Here is a 17,181-nt window from a genome sequence, read left to right on the forward strand (position 1 = left end):
TGAACCATAATCATAACTCATGACGTTACTACCCTGCATGAATCTGCAGGTAGCTAGCCAACCAGGTTCAATGTTAGCTAGATAACATTAGGCTATAGCTAGCCAAGTAAATTACTCTTTCTGTCAACATTAGAAACATGTAACATCTGATAATGTAGCTAGCCAGACTATCTTACCAGTACAGATAATTTTAATTTTGTAATTTTCTATTTAACCTTTAGTTAACTTTATTTTATTTTAATCATTGGACGTGTCTCCTGTTGGATGCCATGGTTGCCCTTAGTTTTAAGATGTAACACGGAAACTATCATTCTCAAATTCCACTGATTTTAAAACTCAGTCCTCCAGAAAGTGGAGCAACAACTATGTAGTTTTAATGGTGTAACTGAGTCAGGTTTGCAGGTCTCCTTGCTAACACAAGCTTTTTCAGTTCTGCCCACAAATTTTCTATGGGATTGAGGTCAGGGCTTTGTGATGGCCATTCCAATACTGTGACTTTGTCAATGTCCATTTGGAAGACCCATTTGCGACCAAGCTTTAACTTCCTGACTGTTGTCTTGGATGTTGCTTCAATATATCCACATCAATTTCCTCCCTCGTGATGCCATCTATTTTGTGAAGTGTACCAGTCCCTCCTGCAGCAAAGCACCCGCACAACGTGATGCTGCCACCCCCTGTGCTTCACGGATGGGATGGTGTTCATCGACCTTGACAACCTCCCCCTTTTTCCTCCAAACATAACAATGGTGATTATTAATATTATTATATTTTTGTTTCATCAGACCAGAGGACATTTCTCCAAAAAGCACAATATTTGTCCCCATGTGCAGCTGCAAACCGTAGTCTGACATTTTTATGGTGGTTTTGGAGCAGTGGCTTCTTTCTTGCTGAGCGGCCTTTCAGGTTATGTTGATAGAAACTCGTTTTACTGTGGATATAAATACCTTTGTACCTGTTTCCTCCAGCATCTTCACAAGGTCCTTTGCTGTTGTTCTGGGATTGATTTGCACTTTTCGCTCCAAAGTACATTAATCTATAAGAGACAGAACGCGTCTCCTTCCCAAGCAGTATGACAGCTGCGTGGTCCCATGGTGTTTATATTTGGGTACTATTGTTTGTACAGATGAACGTGTACCTTCGGGCATTTGGAAATTGCTCCCAAGGATGAACCAGACTTGAGGAGGTCTACAATTTTTTTCTGTGGTCTTGGCTCATTTCTTTTGATTTTCCCATGATGTCAAGCAAAAGGCACTGAGTTTGAAGGGTTGTTATGGCAAGCCTAAATAAGTTCAGGAGTAAAGATTTGCTTAACAAGTCATATAATAAGTTGCATAGACTGACTCTGTGTGCAATAATAACATGGTTTTTGAATGACTACCTCATCTCTGTACCCCACATATACAATTATTTCAAACACAGATTCAACCACAAAGACCAGGGAGGTTTTCCAATGTCTGGCAAAGAAGGGCACCTATTGGTAGATGGGTAAAAAACATTTTTAAAGCAGGCATTGAATATCTATTTGAGCATGGTGAAGTTATTAATTACACTTTGTATGGTGTATCAATACATCCAGTCACTACAAAGATACAGGCGTCCTTCCATACTCAGTTGCCGGAGAGGAAGGAAACCCCTCAGAGATTTTACCGTGAGGCCAATGGTGACTTTAAAACAGTTTGAGTTTAATGGCTTTGATGGGAGAAAGCTGAGGATTCTCTTAAATGATGTTGGATGTGGCTTATGGTAGAGAAATTAACATTTAATTATCTGGCCACAGCTCTGGTGGATATTCCTGCAGTCAGCATGCAAATTGCACGTTCCCTCAACTTGAGACATCTGTGGCATTGGGTTGTGTGGCAAAACTGAACATTTGACCTTGGTCTTTTATTGTCCCCCAGCACAAGGTGCACCTGTGTACTGATAATGCTGTTTATTTAACTTCTTGATATGCCACACCTGCCAGGTGGATGGATTATTTTGGCAAATGAGATATGTTCACTAACAGGCATGTAATACAATTTGTGCACAACATTTTAGAGAAATAAACTGTTTGTGCATATGGAACATTCCTGGGATCTTTTAATTCAGCTCATGAAACATGGGACCAACACTTTACATGATGCATTTATATTATTATTCAGTGTAAATTGAGAGATGTACCATGGGCCTACATACTGAATTTTGTGTTATTTCCAAGGTTTTCAAACATTTCAAAGGAAGAAAATCTATCCTGACTGATAATTAATTAATTAATAATCTATCCTGACTGCAAATTAAGGCAAATTTGTTCAACATGAGAAAAGACACCTACCGGTACATACGAAGTTTATATTTTCTACAGCGCTACCTATAGGCCAATCGGTGCCGTTATTTTTTGGCCATGTCTGGTTTGTTCCGAATTAGAAAAAAATATGCCAAACTATGCTTGAGTTATTTGAACATGTCAAGGGGGGGGGTAATTCACAGAATAAGAATAGGTTTCACAGCTTCACAACAGATTTAATATATTTTTTTACTATGAAGATTATTACATCCATTGGTCAGTGATTTGCTGAACCACTCATTCCCGAATAGAAACCGATGAAATGAAACTGAGTGAACATGGTAGAGTTGACCCTTGTCACGTGACGATGGGAAGGGAGGCTTTTATGTTTACACATCAATGCGTGCAAGAGCAGTTGCGAACTGTATAATCTAGCATCATTTCAATGTTTCGCGTTCTTTTCTTTATAAATCTAAAATCGCAACTTTGCAAATCGAAAAATTAAAGCGTGCAAAAGGGTAACGACGTTACCGAGAGATTCAAGACCGTAGTTTTGCACTCAGTGTTGTAGCGAACGTTACCCAGCTAGCATTACATTAGCTTAGGTGTCATGGACGAGCTAGCTGTTGAAGTCAGGGGGACGAGTGGGGCTTTTTACAAGGTGGGTTGGTAACGTTAGCTAGATGCTAGTTCTAGTATTTGAATGCGTTTCTGTTGTACAGCGGTGTCTAGTAAATATGTTGCGTTTGAGTCCGTCAGTGAGCTATCTTGCTACAGCTAGCTTGCTAGGGGGTAACGCGTCAGGCCCAGACAAGACAGCACAGGCTTATTCTGCCATACGTGCAGCCAATGCTAGCTAACAACACATCTGAAGTTGGTTCAATAAGGCCATAAATAATTTGAGTTTCGTGCTGTTGGTGGTATTTGTTATTTCGTCGAGTAACGTTAGTTTCAGCTGTTGGCTAGTTAATATTGCAACGTTAATAAGACTTGCTATCTAGCAACAGTCAATGAGATTAAAATCTATTTTGCTTTGACCTCTTGTTGGCTCAATGACTGTCTGCTTCATGTCTTGTTTTTTCTCAACCCTTTTCTCATTTTAGGGGTATTTGAAGGATGTTCATGAAAGTGCTGTCACCGTGTCCTTTGAAAACAAGTGAGTGTTTGGTTTCCGGCAACATAAGCCAATTAGCTAACGTTAGCGAGCTAGCGTTCAAATCTAATGTGGCCTATCCAGCTAGCCAACTAGCTAGCTACTGTAACTAGTTGGTAGTTACAGTAGTTAGATAAATAGCAACGCAGTATGCTACTTTGAATCAGACCCAGCCATTGAGTAATAGTTAACCATGGACATGCAAATAACAATTGGTAACTTCTCTTTTAATTGAACTATAGTGTGTGTGCACCGCACACTTGTTCAGTCGTTGATTAATTTCCCCTTGTGAAGTGACCTGGTTTCATTTGTTTATTTCTATTCTTTCAGTTGGCAGCCAGAACGTCAAATTCCCTTCCATGATGTTCGATTTCCTCCACCCACAGGTTTTCAGAAAGAGATAAACGAGAGTGATGAAGTTGAGGTATGTGCTGTAAGTAATGGATAAGGACTTCCCTCCCACTGATCAATGTCAATTAAACCCAATACTTTGCTGATTGCTAGTAGGCTAGGATATACAATGGCAGCTTGATAGTTACGTGTTTCTTGAAAGCAGAAGGGAACTGCTGTTTTGTGTTCTTTCTGTTTGGTTATTCACAGGGGTTTGGTGAATGTGTGTCGCAAACAATTGAAATGGATATCAGTGAGAATAACTCCACAAGATGTACTTAATTAATCAAGTATTATCCACTGTTCTATCCACAGGTTTATTCTAGGGCTAATGATAAAGAGCCATGTGGGTGGTGGCTGGCGAAGGTCCGGATGGTGAAGGGAGAGGTAAGTCCAATGCAGCGGTTCAAGCGAGAGTTTGCATTAATTTATTATTATTATGTAACTATTGTAATCTTATCATGATGATCCCCATGTAAGTCTCTTCTTCTCAGTTTTATGTCATAGAGTATGCAGCTTGTGATGCCACGCTCAATGAAATAGTCACATTAGATAGGTTACGGCCTGTCAACCCAAACAAGACAGCTACAAAAAACTCCTTCCTGAAAATCCACCTAGACGTCCCAGAGGACTTGCTGCAAATGTAAGTAGGCCTATTCTTCAAGGCTTTTTCAAGTAAAGTACTAGATTTATGTTGTCATTGATGCCGTATGTGTGACTATTGGTTTTGAGGCTTATGTTGGACTATTACTATTGGGCCAAAACTGTTTTCTGTTCATAGGTGTTCGAAAGACTCTCATAAAGATTTTAAGAAGGCAGTGGGAGCATTCAATGTCACTTATGACTCAGACAAAAGACAGCTTGTTATTCTGGTATGTTCAATTATTTTTCTGACTTCTAAAAGTTTCACACCTCAGTCCCTGTTAGGTATTGTTTCATACAGTTCCCGCATAATTTCTCTGATTTTAGTCTGTGAACGAGATTACAACCAAAAGGGCGCAGATGCTGAGCGACATGCATTTCCGGAGCCTGCGCACCAAGCTGTCCCTAATGCAGAGGAACGAGGAGGCTAGCCGCCAACTGGAGGTACTTAAAGTTTAAGCACACTCGCAAGTCAAACACATTAGCTAGATTTCCATCCAATTGGTGACAGATTTTCATGCAAATATTCTAAAATCTGCATAACAATATGCACACAATATTTCATTGTATTTTCAACTCTACTGATGGTTTTCTCACACAAATGTTGTGTTTATATACAAACAAAATCAGTTTATTGTTGCATATTAAAACAAAGCCATGTTAGCGTTGTTAACCTCAATAGGCTCTGTCTCTGCATGAGGTGAACTATGGTTAAGCTATGCGTGGGGTTATGGTTTGTGTGCAGAGCTCTCGGCAGCTGGCATCTAGGTTCCATGAGCAGTTTGTGGTCCGAGATGACCTGATGGGTCTGGCCATCGGGACCCATGGTGCCAACATCCAGCAGGCCAGGAAAGTACCTGGGGTCACCACCATAGACCTGGACGAAGAGACCTGCACCTTCCACATCTATGGCGAGGTAGGGAGCTCACCACACAACTAGCACAAATATGGAAGCTCACAAACCTCTACTCACAAGCTATATTTACTTGGTCATACTAGTGATGGACATGCATGTATTTTATCTCCTCTGGGTGTGATTCAATTGCAGGATCAAGAGGCAGTGCGCAAGGCTAGGAGCTTCTTGGAATTTTCTGAAGATGTCATCAAAGTACCAAGGAATTTAGTGGGTAAAGTAGAAGATGATAAAGTTGTGTTCTCTTTGAAAAGTCATCAAAACTCAGTCTCCATTTTATCATCATTCATAATCTAATACCACATCTCCTTTGCCAGGGAAAGTCATTGGAAAAAATGGGAAGTTGATCCAGGAAGTAGTGGATAAATCTGGTGTTGTTCGAGTTCGGATCGAGGCTGAGAACGACAAGAAGCCACCTCCAGTGGACGAGGTAAGTGGCTAGAATCAAATGAACTCTGTATTCACTTTAATTGGTTTCTACTGATGACTTTGGAGCCACTCTGTCCTCATTAGATCCTGTCTATTTATTTCTCTTACAGGGCATGGTGCCGTTTGTCTTTGTGGGTACAAAGGAAAGCATTTCCAATGCTAAAGTACTGTTAGACTATCATCTCAATTATCTGAAGGTTAGAAGCTTTCCCCTATTGCTTTGCTAAAATTTGCAACACGATTATGTTCCTTTTTATGGATGTTAAGATAAATGCCACTTAGTAGAAGCTTTCATCCAATGACTGATATCAGGAGTTTGTTTACCTTTCTATTGACTGTTGACTTCATCGGAATGATAGGTTCTGCCTAACATTCACTAGATATATAGGTTACTTTTAAAGAAGTAAGTTATTGAATACAGTCATGATATAGACACACTGTGTCTCCATGTAGGAGGTGGACCAGCTGCGCATGGAGCGGCTGCAGATAGATGAGCAGCTGAGGCAGATTGGGGGAGGAGGCCCCAGGGCCCCGGGGACTGGACGGCCTGACAACAAGATCTTCATTGTAGACAATGGCGGCCTAGGCATGATGGGCATGGGCTCCCAGAGAGGAGCGAAGCCGTTCAGCAGGGGAGGAGGAGGCCGTGGACGACGCGGTGGTCCCCCTTTTACCTCCGGTATGTAACTGGAAAGAGTGGAGCCTGTATCAGCATGTACAAATGGAACAGTAGGCTATGTCCAGAAGGCACTGATTGTCTATGTTTTACTGTATGTTCATACGCAACAAGTTCAGCCTATATGGAACCTTATTTCCTTATTTTATCTCACAATACTATGGCTGTATGGGACTGAGTGGAACTTGGTAAATTGGTGATTTATTTACAGGATAACTAATTATCGCTCTCACCAGGCACCAACTCTGAGGCTTCCAATGCGTCTGAGACCGAGTCGGACCACAAGGACGAGCTGAGTGACTGGTCTCTGGCCCCCACTGACGAGCTGACAGGGGGCTTCCCCAAACGACCCGATACACGCAAGAGAGGGGGAGGAGGGCCTCGCGGACGGGGAGGGAGAGGAAGAGGAGGCTTCAAAGGTCTACTATACATATTCAAACTAGCTGTTGTTACTATAATACCCCTACTGTGCAAGGGCCCCCGTTTCACTGTCTGTATATAAATGCATTCGTTGCCTTAGGGTTTTATGTACTGCTGTATGAGTCAGAGTAATGATACAATCATTCTGCCATAATAACATTTTGAGGTCCTGTATATTACCTTGTCTGTCTCTGTAGCTGAAGACATCCAGTGGACTGAGTCACGTTCACGGAATACCAGAGACCCTAAGCTAAGGCCTCAGGAAGATTCTTTGCAGGTGAGGAATTCCAGAAGTACCAGCTGTTCTTTGTTCCTGGCAGCAGCCTCAGTTGCTGTGTCATAACACTACCAGTAGATGTCACCATGTACCGTTTCAAGACCTCTGGGAAATTTAGAAAATAATACAATTTGCGCTTTGTAGGAAGTTGATTTTGTCATTTGGTTATAAAATTAGCCATTTTGGTAACACAACAGGAGCTGTTTTGCAACTTAGTCAATGACCTCTGACAGCGGCTTAACAGGTAGCAGATAATGGATCCTATCAGATATTTATGTAGTTGGTGCTGTATACTAACTACTGTACAATTTATGCTCCCCGCATATACAATCCACGAAGACTTCCCGAATGCAAGATAATTATTTAGATGACTCACACGGTGAGTCTACTGTAGCCTACTGTACATGGTAAGCTGGTACACGGCTGAGGATTTTTCAACAATATTCATAACATTTTTACACAATTTCAATCTTTATATAAAAAAAATTGAATTGCATACATTTATTTCAGTGAACAGTATCAAGCCAGCAGCAGAGGAATTATCTCGTCTAACTCTCCCCAGTTTTATCTTTCGGCTCTCACTGTCTAGCTGGCTAGCTTTAGGATATTTACTAGCCCATACCAGAGAGCAACTTTGCTATGTTATTGACATATGGCAGTACACAAACAAAATCTAGCTCACTTATTTAACCAGTTAGAAAGAAACGACCACAAATTAATTCAGAAACGGAGGGGGAGAGTAGCTGGCTATAGCAAGCCAATGTTAGCTGATGACTCTTCAACAAGAAGCCACTGTGACAACATTTATCCTATGATCAAAAAATAATCTTTCCCATTGAACAAAATCCAAAGAGAACAATGAGCCCAAATGCAGACAGCCAGCAGCTCCCAAAACACAATTCATGCGGCAAGCTCCATAAATACACACAACTTTCCCATTGAGCACAATCCACCCCTCTAAAGAAACCTGCCTCTCTCCAAAATTTCACCAGCTCCACGATCGAATACATGGCCGATGCGTCTCGTTTCAGTTTAGCCCGCCATCTACACGTAGACCCCACATCGGTCCCAGCCTCGGCTCTATCCAGAAACATTGACTTCCATCGCAACTCTATTCCCATAGGCTTGTACTTTCTATGACATCACCAGCAGTTAGCTTTCTACAGCTGATAGACATTCGTTTACTTTGACGTTAATCAGTATTATTTAGGTGGAAGACGTGAACTTAATGCGGTAGCTCTTTCACTTACACAGTGAAGCTCTGATAATGCTCTGTCTCTACTGGTGCTGCTGGCTGTTCGGGATATTTTATAAGCCACTTTGTTGGTAGGGACAGTATCCACTTTGGAAAAGCAACATTTTGCTGAACCCTCCTTCCGTTGTTGATGGCCATGGAAGTTCTCAAGTCTTGAAATGTGCCCTCGTCATTCTCACAAATGTTTTTCACTTTTTACAAAGTGTTTCATTTGCGTGGCCATAGAGGCATAGCAAGTGTTTCCACACCCTACTACTACACAAAGCTTGGACATCTTGATGAATTAAAATGCAATTGTTAGTTCGTTCCATACTACTAACCCACAAGTTTATTTTTATTTTTTACCCACGAGTAGATGAAGGGTGAGCATGGATTTTTATTTCCTCACTGTGGAGCTGACATTGTGTGATTGTTTCCAAAGTTAGTGCTGATTTGGAGAACCTCAAATCCAACTTTTAGGGCAATATTACAGTATTATACAAATGTACTTCAAAGTTTGTGATTTGTGAACGTCTTCTTGGGGTGCTCTAATAGTCATATTTGCATTTCTGGCATTGAGAAATAGTTCCTTTATGCTCTTTTTAATTTCAATTTGGGAGACGTGAACAAAAGTTCGAGCTCCGACCATTGGGTTTTTCACCACATGACTGACACGCAATTGATAGAAGTGGCGATTTAATGGTCATCTGTGGTGTGTGCAAACGTAAAGTGATAGATAGCACATTATCCGACTATTCTCCAGGAGAATCTAATATAAATGCATCTGGCTGGCGGACAGCCAGCTCCAAACTCTAATTCACCTGTAAGTGACGCTACTCCGTTGTCCTGCATCTCCCCAATCTACCAGCTCATACAGTATTCTCTGGTCCCACAGATCCGAGTGGACAGTAACAATGAGAGGAGTGTCCATGCTGCAGCCAGAGGTCCCCCTGGCCCCGCAGGCGACGGAATTGTCCCCGGAGCAAACCGACAGAGACCCATCAAAGAGCGACCTATCAAGAAGGAGAAGCAGGAGGGCCCTAGTGGTGAATCCACTGCTGTGCCCCCGGTGGTGATGAACGGGGTGTCGTAGATGGGGCCGACGGAAGGCACCCTCGTCTTTCTCTCACACACACACACACACACACACGTCTCTTTCACACACACACCACGCCATCAATCCAGAAGCTTCTTCATTAGAGACACGTTAGGCCAAAGAGGACAGGTCAGGGCTGAAATTAAGCACACTTTGGACAAAGCAACTCCGACAGCAGCAGTGGCAGGTGGATGGGGTGTTGGGTGGGTTACTGTGTACAGGGAAGGAGCAATCTACGCTTTTAGGTGTTAACGGGAGAAGGAAAACTGAGACTGCAGTCTTTTTCTAATTGACATTGTTGACAACTACCTATCAGATGATTAAAAGCTGTGGGGAGAAAATGTTTAAAACAAAAAGAGGGGCCACCATGATGAATCTGAATTTCTAAAAGGATATGGTTTTCTATCACTTGTTCGTGTACAGTACTAGCCTTTTCTCCGGCTAGAGGGTTGGATTGTTTGGTCCTTCCTGCCTTCTCTTTCCATCATGATGTGTTTATGGAGCCGTGTGTCACAGTGGAATATAGAACTCATTACCATGTGAGGTCACGGCTGCATCATTAGCAAAAAAAAAAAGAATAACCCTCCTCTCTGATCTGTGCCTTTATCTCGTGTGGATAGTATCACAAATAGAAGTCAATCAGGGAAGAAGACGACATTGGAAAACAGTAATGGATTTTACTCATGTAGTGAACACACAGCTCACCTTCCAAAAAATTTGAAAAGTTTGTCTTTTTAACCTTGCGATGCATGTAGGCTACATCCTTTATCATTGGTTTCGACATTGGCGACAGTCAGCAATCTTGAGTTTTCCAAAGCGTTGCTTGGTTTCTGTTTCCTAGTGCTGAATATTGCTTGAATAGGGATGATGATTTTTGTAGCCAATGATAAAGCATTTCTCTCTTTTAAATGGTGGAATGACCATGAATTCAATATCTATCTTACCATAGGATCACAGTGGAGAAAGATGCTGTGAGTTTATTTGTGTGCATTTTTATTCAAGTCTCAACAGATTCATGTCATTTCACACTGGCTACATTTAATGGAGTTTAGATTCAGATAGGACTCCATATCGTCAACACTGTACAGTACCTTATGACAGAAGCACTTATATATGGACCTTTTAACATGAACTATGTCGAACTGGGGAGTGATATTGAGCACATGGTCCTTTTGCCATACATTGACCAACAATCACTTTCCCTGTTGGTTTTTCATTTAAAAGTGTCAATGGGAAGACTGGTACACACACATCTCTCTCCAACCCTAATATATTGTTCATAAGATATTGACAATTGGTCATTAGATTGTAAATTATATAAAGGGGGTGCATACTGTATATTATCTCATTTGTTTAAAATACTTTTTTGCTATTTTGGATTGAACTTCAAATGTGCACTTATCATTCTTTTTGGTTTATTTGCAACTACTAAATAATATGAACCATAATAAACAATGTGATAAGATTTCTTCAGCAGGTGAATCACATGAATGCTGTCAACAATATTACCACGTTTAGATAACCCTATAGCTAACTCTGAGTCTCATGTACCTTTGCCGTATGGAGGATGAAGTTTAGTCCCATGTTATAACCATATGTCTTATATTGGATCAGTGCTTGTGCATTAAAACTTTAGTTTACAGTTGAAGAAGAAAAAAAATACTGTGAGGGTATTCCTAGTGTCTTGTTTTAATAATTTTTGTTTTCTTGTTTACACTCTAAATTGCAACATTGGATGATGTACAGCCAATGGGCATCAGTGAACAGCTGTCTGAGCATCTCTTGTGTTGCTGTTTTTTGCCAATGTCCAATGAGGAAAATTGTCTTTCAGCAGGCTAACAGCCACTGCTCTCCCCAGCGTTAACAGTCAATAATTGAACTGGCCCCAGTCTGACTCAGTCTTTGGGATTTTATATAAATTAGATAAGTATGATGATGAAATTACATCAACATTAATTGAATATTTTGTACTAATAGCGGAGGGGTGGGATAAGCAAAAAAAAAGAAGCTTTTTAAAACAGAAAATGACAGCAGGTTTAGCCCAGTTTAATGGTGCAGACTTGGAAGAGATGTTTGATCAGATCGTTATGAACGGCTTGAGCAATGTGGGCCATGGTCTCTTCAGAATGGCACCATCCATCTGGGACTTTATCTAACCCTGCCTGGGGCATAAATGGTTTACTCAGTATTTGAATGACATTCATCTATCTGACGCAGACCGTAAACTGACAAGATGTTGCAGATCAGCTCACAGTCTACTCTGTTGTCAAGGTCAAGTCACAGTGTTGCCAAACAGACTGTTTTCTAGTTATTTATTTTGGGAACGTATATGATTCAAGAAAAATACAATTGTAAAACATTTTGTCTTGCACACATTGTAGGGTGTTGTGTTTTGAAAGCAGAACTGAAACCAGAAATACTGTAGATAGTGAACCAACTGGGTAGACTGACCTTGTATGTTACACCACTTTGGGCAATATTTTCTTTGTACATATTAGTGGAACAGATTGGGCTTTATGTTGACATTGTCTGGTTATAGTGCAATATATTTTGTATGCAAGCAGTTTCAATAAATAAAGGTTGATCTTCCTCTGCTACTTTAGAGTATTTTATTTATTTTGAGCTCTACATATAAAACGTTGGTGGCTATGGATTGGGCAACAATTATCAGGAGAGTAAAATTTTTGTAGCCATATTTCATCCAGGAACACCAGCTTCAAATATGTAATGATACTTTGAACCCCTGACTATGAAAAGCTGTCTACTTTTGGAATATTAAAGTGTTGCACCCTCTGTAGCCATCATTATTATCTGACCCTGCTGGTCGTCTATGAACGTTTGAACGTATTGTAAAACAATCTGGCCATAATGGTCACGTACTCTTAAATCTCTACCTGGTATAGCCAGAAGAGGACTGGTCACCCCTCGAAGCCTGGTTGCTCTCTCGATTTCTTCCTGGGTTTCTACCTTCTCAGGAGTTTTTCCTAGCAACTCTGCTTCTGCCTCTGCATTGCTTGCTCGTTGGGTTTTTAGGCTAGGTATCTGTAAAGAACCTTGTGACAACTGCTGATGTAAAAGGGGCTTTATAAAATACTTGTGATTGATTGATTGATTGATTGATTGATTGATTGTTTCTTTCCCAAAGGAAACCTGATAAAGAACCATGGAGAAGGAGATGAAGGACTGTGGCCTGTTGTGAAAAACCCTCCCCAAAATGGCAAACAAGTAGTAGTGGTGCTTTCTCCTGGAAGGCTTATGTTCCACATAGGAATGAAGAGGATTAAGTATGTAATTAAGGATTTTGTACGATACAGTACACCTAAATATAGGGACTTGTTGCAGGACACATTTCAGTACCACTGGTACGTATAGTAGCTAGGTCATTTATTTGAAGAGCGCCAATGGGAGTCTTTTTTTTGACCACGTGGTGGAGCCCTGGCACAGACTTAGTCCAATCCAATTAGTCTTGTGCCAAAAATTGGTTGTTGCACATTGAGCAGTCATGACATGAACTCAAGAATCGCAACTTCTCCAAAAGATATATGTCGATTATACTGAGCAAAAATCAAAGAGGGCCCACACTCTTTCTGTCTCTCTCTCTCTCTCTTATATATATATATATATATCCCTCTCTTTCTCTCTCAGCTTTGGCAAAGCAATTTAGCCTGTCATTTCTGTATCCCAGAGACTAACCTAGTTTTGGCCAGCCTAACAACAGCCGCCATGGAGAGAAAGAGAGACCTGATGGCCTCTTCTTTCACCCACTGCTCTCTCTGCCTCTCTCCCTGCTCTTTTTGCTGTTGTCACTGAGGGCTTTGTCAATTGAACCCAGCACTCCAGAGCCCCTCATCCCTTGCCAGTCCCCTCCCTCCCTTCCCTTCTCCTCCCCTGGCCAACTGCCTGTACTCTCATTAATACATGCATGGAAAATCAATGGCAACACTTAATAATGGGCCTGGAGAAGTATTTAATTAGCATGTAATGACAGACATACCTTCATTAGGTGATTTTATTAGTCAAAATAGTGTTTCGGCAGAATTCAACGTGCTTGTGGTTTTGAATGGTATTTCAGAAATCTCAAATAAAGTGTGGTGAGGTAGTGATGCATTTTATAGAATATGTTTTATTTGGTTTATATCTCTGTTAAAGATGTTTATTTTAAGTCGTCTCAGCACAATACAATTGAGGAGACCTTTTCCTTTCTGCTCTTGTGGCACTCTACCCTGCTTTGTCTTTGTTTTTTTCAACCAGGCCCAACTTTCTTGGCACTGAACTGCCAAGCTTCCTGCTAGATTTTCTCTCTCTCTCTCTCTCTAATATAATATAATAATATAATAATAATAATATATGCCATTTAGCAGACGCTTTTATCCAAAGCGACTTACAGTCATGTGTGCATACATTCTACGTATGGGTGGTCCCGGGGATCGAACCCACTACCCTGGCGTTACAAGCGCCATTCTCTACCAACTGAGCTACAGAAGGACCTCTCTCTCTCTCTCTCTCTCTCTCTCTCTCTCTCTCTCTCTGTGTGCGTGCGTGTGTGTGTGCATGTGTACGTCCGTGTGTATAGAAGCATAATAGAATAAACTGAAGCACCATTATCCTTTCCATACTTACCAAGGCATCACACAGTGGTCTAAATGTGAACAGCACAACAAACATCCTCCTTGCCTAAACTATTAAAAAATACCCAGATTGGTTATCATTACCAACGATTAGATTTCCTACTATCAAGTTGCTGATTAAAGTCTTAATCAAGGTACGTGCATGTAACATTTAAATTGGCCTGTTAATCTGTATTAATCATTAAGATAAAATTAAAATAATTATCAAATTCAGGGTGCATTTGGCTGTTTTCCAAGCAACATAATAATATATAGCTACAGTTCACGGTCTCATTTCTGCTCAGCTGGAAATAAATTACTAAACAAAGAAAGAGCGGAGGGTCCATTACATCCACTACATTGTATTAGTTTGTGGTTGTCCACTTATATTACTTACCTTTGTGCTCCCATTTGGACAGAGATAATAGAGTATGCAGTCATAGTCATTATTTCCAATGTGCACTAATGCTGATGGATGAGCATAGGGGACCCATGTTAAAAATGCTAGCTAACCCGTTAGCTCTCTTAATTGAAAACTGAAATTAAAGTATTGATTTTTGTATTTTCTCCAGACAAATGAAACATCTTTCCGCTAAGCCCACATGAGACTGGCCCACTGGCTGAGAGCAGGGCTATTCCTTTAACCCACATTAAACAAAACAAATGGCCTTGTCCAGTCTCGATTCCGACAAAGTCAGTCCCCTAGAAGTAGTGAATAGTTTCCACTAGCATAGAATAGACGCTTACCCGTGGGGTTAGTTAGCAAGTAGTAGGTGATGTCGTCACTGAATGTGCTAAACCCTGCTGTACTCATCCATTGAGTAAAGCAGGCCCTAACTCACTTTGTCAAATTCAATTCGCACAAGAGCTATTTTAGAGCTGATGTCAGATGCTTGTCTACTAATGCATTTTGATTAGTATGAAGTCTTCCCCCCTAATGAGTCGGTGCTTGTGTAATTATCAGCCATCTGATATCTTATCTCTTTGAAGGAGAAACAATGACACTGTGAACAAACTTGCATCTCTTTATCTACACATCAATGGGACTTAAACAGGCTTATTTACATTCCACTACACATCTGACTGAAATCCTCCTTGGTGGGAAGGAATCCAGTGTTTATGAAGTGTCAATCATTTTCAATAGTGAAACAATCCCTTCGGTTGGCTCCTGTTTAGTAATCGCAGTATTGTATAAGGCAGGGGTTCTCAGACTTCTGGGTGCTGGGGACCCCTTTTGTGATAGCAAATTGATCAGAGACCCCTTCATAATCAGAAATCAACTCGAGTGAGATAAAAAATTGCATGCAAGGAGTTTTACTATGACTTTGGACGAACCAAGTCTTGTGCCCTGGGAAGGAACATTTTAAAGGCCAACCTCTTGGCATAGGAGAGAACATTATAAAGTTTTCAAGCTAATTTCCTGTAATTTAGCAAAACATTTTCATGGGGCAGGGAAACTTTCTGTTGTTGCAGTTTAAAACTTATATCCAGCAACTCTACACATTTTGCCACCAGGCAGAGATAATAAATTGCAGTTGTAAACATTAAATTGCAGCGCATTTATATTCTAAAAAAAAAACATTTTAAAACATAATTGGAGTAGGACTGTGGACACCAATATCCATGTGAGCCTCCGAGGCCCAAAAAATGACCTTAAAGGGATATTTCGGCCCTTTATCTACTTCCCCAGTGTCAGATGAACCCGTGGATACCATTTTTGTGTTGCTGCACGCACTTTGAAGGAAGTTGCTAACTAGCGCTAGCGAGCAGATACCATAGACATCCAGTCATTGTGCTAACTCTAAAATCAGCAAAAAAAGAAACGTCCCTTTTTTAGGACCCTGTCTTTCAAAGATAAGGACAGGACTGGCAAAAAGTGCTCTTCACTGACGAGTTGCGGTTTTGTTTCACCAGGGGTGATGGTCGGATTCGCGTTTATCGTCGAAGAAATGAGCGGTACAAAGAGGCCTGTACTCTGGAGCGGGACCGATTTGGAGGTGGAGGGTCCGTCATGGTCTGGGGCGGTGTGTAACAGCATCATCAGACTTAGCTTGTTGTCTGTCTTCGTATCCAAGATAATTGTGTAGTTTAGAGCGTGTAGTCTTAGAGTGATTATCTTAATTTACCGAGGTTAGCTAGCCAGCTATTTGTCGTCCTTAACGTAGGAGACACTGCTAGCTAGCCAACAGCTCGCCAACGTCTACTGAATAGAACTTCCGCACTCAACAACCCGGTCGCATTCCGCTTCGCTCCACAGGTAGTATCACATTTTCATTTCATTTCATTACAGCACAACGGTTTGATTTGTTTGATCGTAGCTAGCTACATAGCTATTATCAAAGATAATTGTGTAGTCTAGAGCGATTTTCTAGGTTAGCTAGCCAGCTATTGTCGTTCTTTTAACACAACGTAACGTAATCAACACTGCTAGCTAGCCAGCTAGCCCCCGAATAGCAGCACTGTAGAAACTATTACACTCAACGGAACGACTTGAGTAGTGTAGTGTCAACAACGCAGCCACTGACAGCTAGCCTACAAAGTCAACAACGCAGCCACTGCCAGCTAGCCTACTTCAGCAGTACTGTATCATTTTAATCATTTTAGTCAATAAGATTCTTGCTACGTAAGCTTAACTTTCTGAACATTCGAGACGTGTAGTCCACCTGTCATTCCAATCTCCTTGCATTAGCGTAGCCTCTTCTGTAGCCTGTCAACTATGTGTCTGTCTATCCCTGTTCTCTCTTCTCTGCACAGACCATACAAACGCTCCACACCGCGTGGCCGCGGCCACCCTAATCTGGTGGTCCCAGCGCGCACGACCCACGTGGAGTTCCAGGGCTCCGGTAGCCTCTGGAACTGCCGATCTGCGGCCAACAAAGCAGAGTTCATCTCAGCCTATGCCTCCCTCCAGTCCCTCAACTTCTTGGCACTGACGGAAACATGGATCACCACAGATAACACTGCTACTCCTACTGCTCTCTCTTCGTCCGCCCACGTGTTCTCGCACACCCCGAGAGCTTCTGGTCAGCGGGGTGGTGGCACCGGGATCCTCATCTCTCCCAAGTGGTCATTCTCTCTTTC

General features: G+C 41.4%; 1 protein-coding gene across 2 annotated transcripts; it reads left to right on the forward strand.

The window, feature by feature from the left end:
• The first annotated feature begins 2,461 nt into the window (after positions 1-2,461).
• On the forward strand, positions 2,462-12,090 carry LOC118375068 (fragile X messenger ribonucleoprotein 1 homolog B-like). 2 transcript variants are annotated; one of them, XM_035761567.2, is made up of 15 exons: positions 2,462-2,924; positions 3,367-3,419; positions 3,747-3,840; positions 4,122-4,193; positions 4,301-4,449; positions 4,588-4,678; positions 4,776-4,892; positions 5,194-5,364; positions 5,497-5,575; positions 5,679-5,791; positions 5,901-5,987; positions 6,244-6,469; positions 6,703-6,885; positions 7,084-7,163; positions 9,293-12,090. In XM_035761567.2, the coding sequence occupies exons 1-15, from the start codon at positions 2,874-2,876 to the stop codon at positions 9,488-9,490; spliced, it is 1,764 nt and encodes a 587-aa protein (XP_035617460.1). In that variant the 5' UTR covers positions 2,462-2,873; the 3' UTR covers positions 9,491-12,090. The 2 variants fall into 2 exon arrangements, with proteins under 2 accessions (XP_035617460.1, XP_035617454.1); XM_035761561.2 differs by having other exon boundaries at positions 2,463-2,924; positions 3,747-3,849.
• The last annotated feature ends 5,091 nt before the right edge of the window (positions 12,091-17,181 follow it).

This window comes from Oncorhynchus keta, chromosome 4 (genome assembly GCF_023373465.1).
Source record: "Oncorhynchus keta strain PuntledgeMale-10-30-2019 chromosome 4, Oket_V2, whole genome shotgun sequence".
Classification (NCBI taxonomy): Eukaryota; Metazoa; Chordata; class Actinopteri; order Salmoniformes; family Salmonidae; genus Oncorhynchus; species Oncorhynchus keta.

What these genes read in the sequence shown, in the direction of transcription:
- LOC118375068 (XM_035761561.2), top strand. Translation starts at nt 2,874, where the DNA reads ATGGACGAGCTAGCTGTTGAAGTCAGGGGGACGAGTGGGGCTTTTTAC. An exon ending in AAAGACAGCTTGTTATTCTG is followed by an intron (nt 4,679 to 4,775) that starts GTATGTTCAATT and finishes CTCTGATTTTAG; the next exon opens with TCTGTGAACGAGATTACAAC. An exon ending in CTCAGGAAGATTCTTTGCAG is followed by an intron (nt 7,164 to 9,292) that starts GTGAGGAATTCC and finishes CTGGTCCCACAG; the next exon opens with ATCCGAGTGGACAGTAACAA.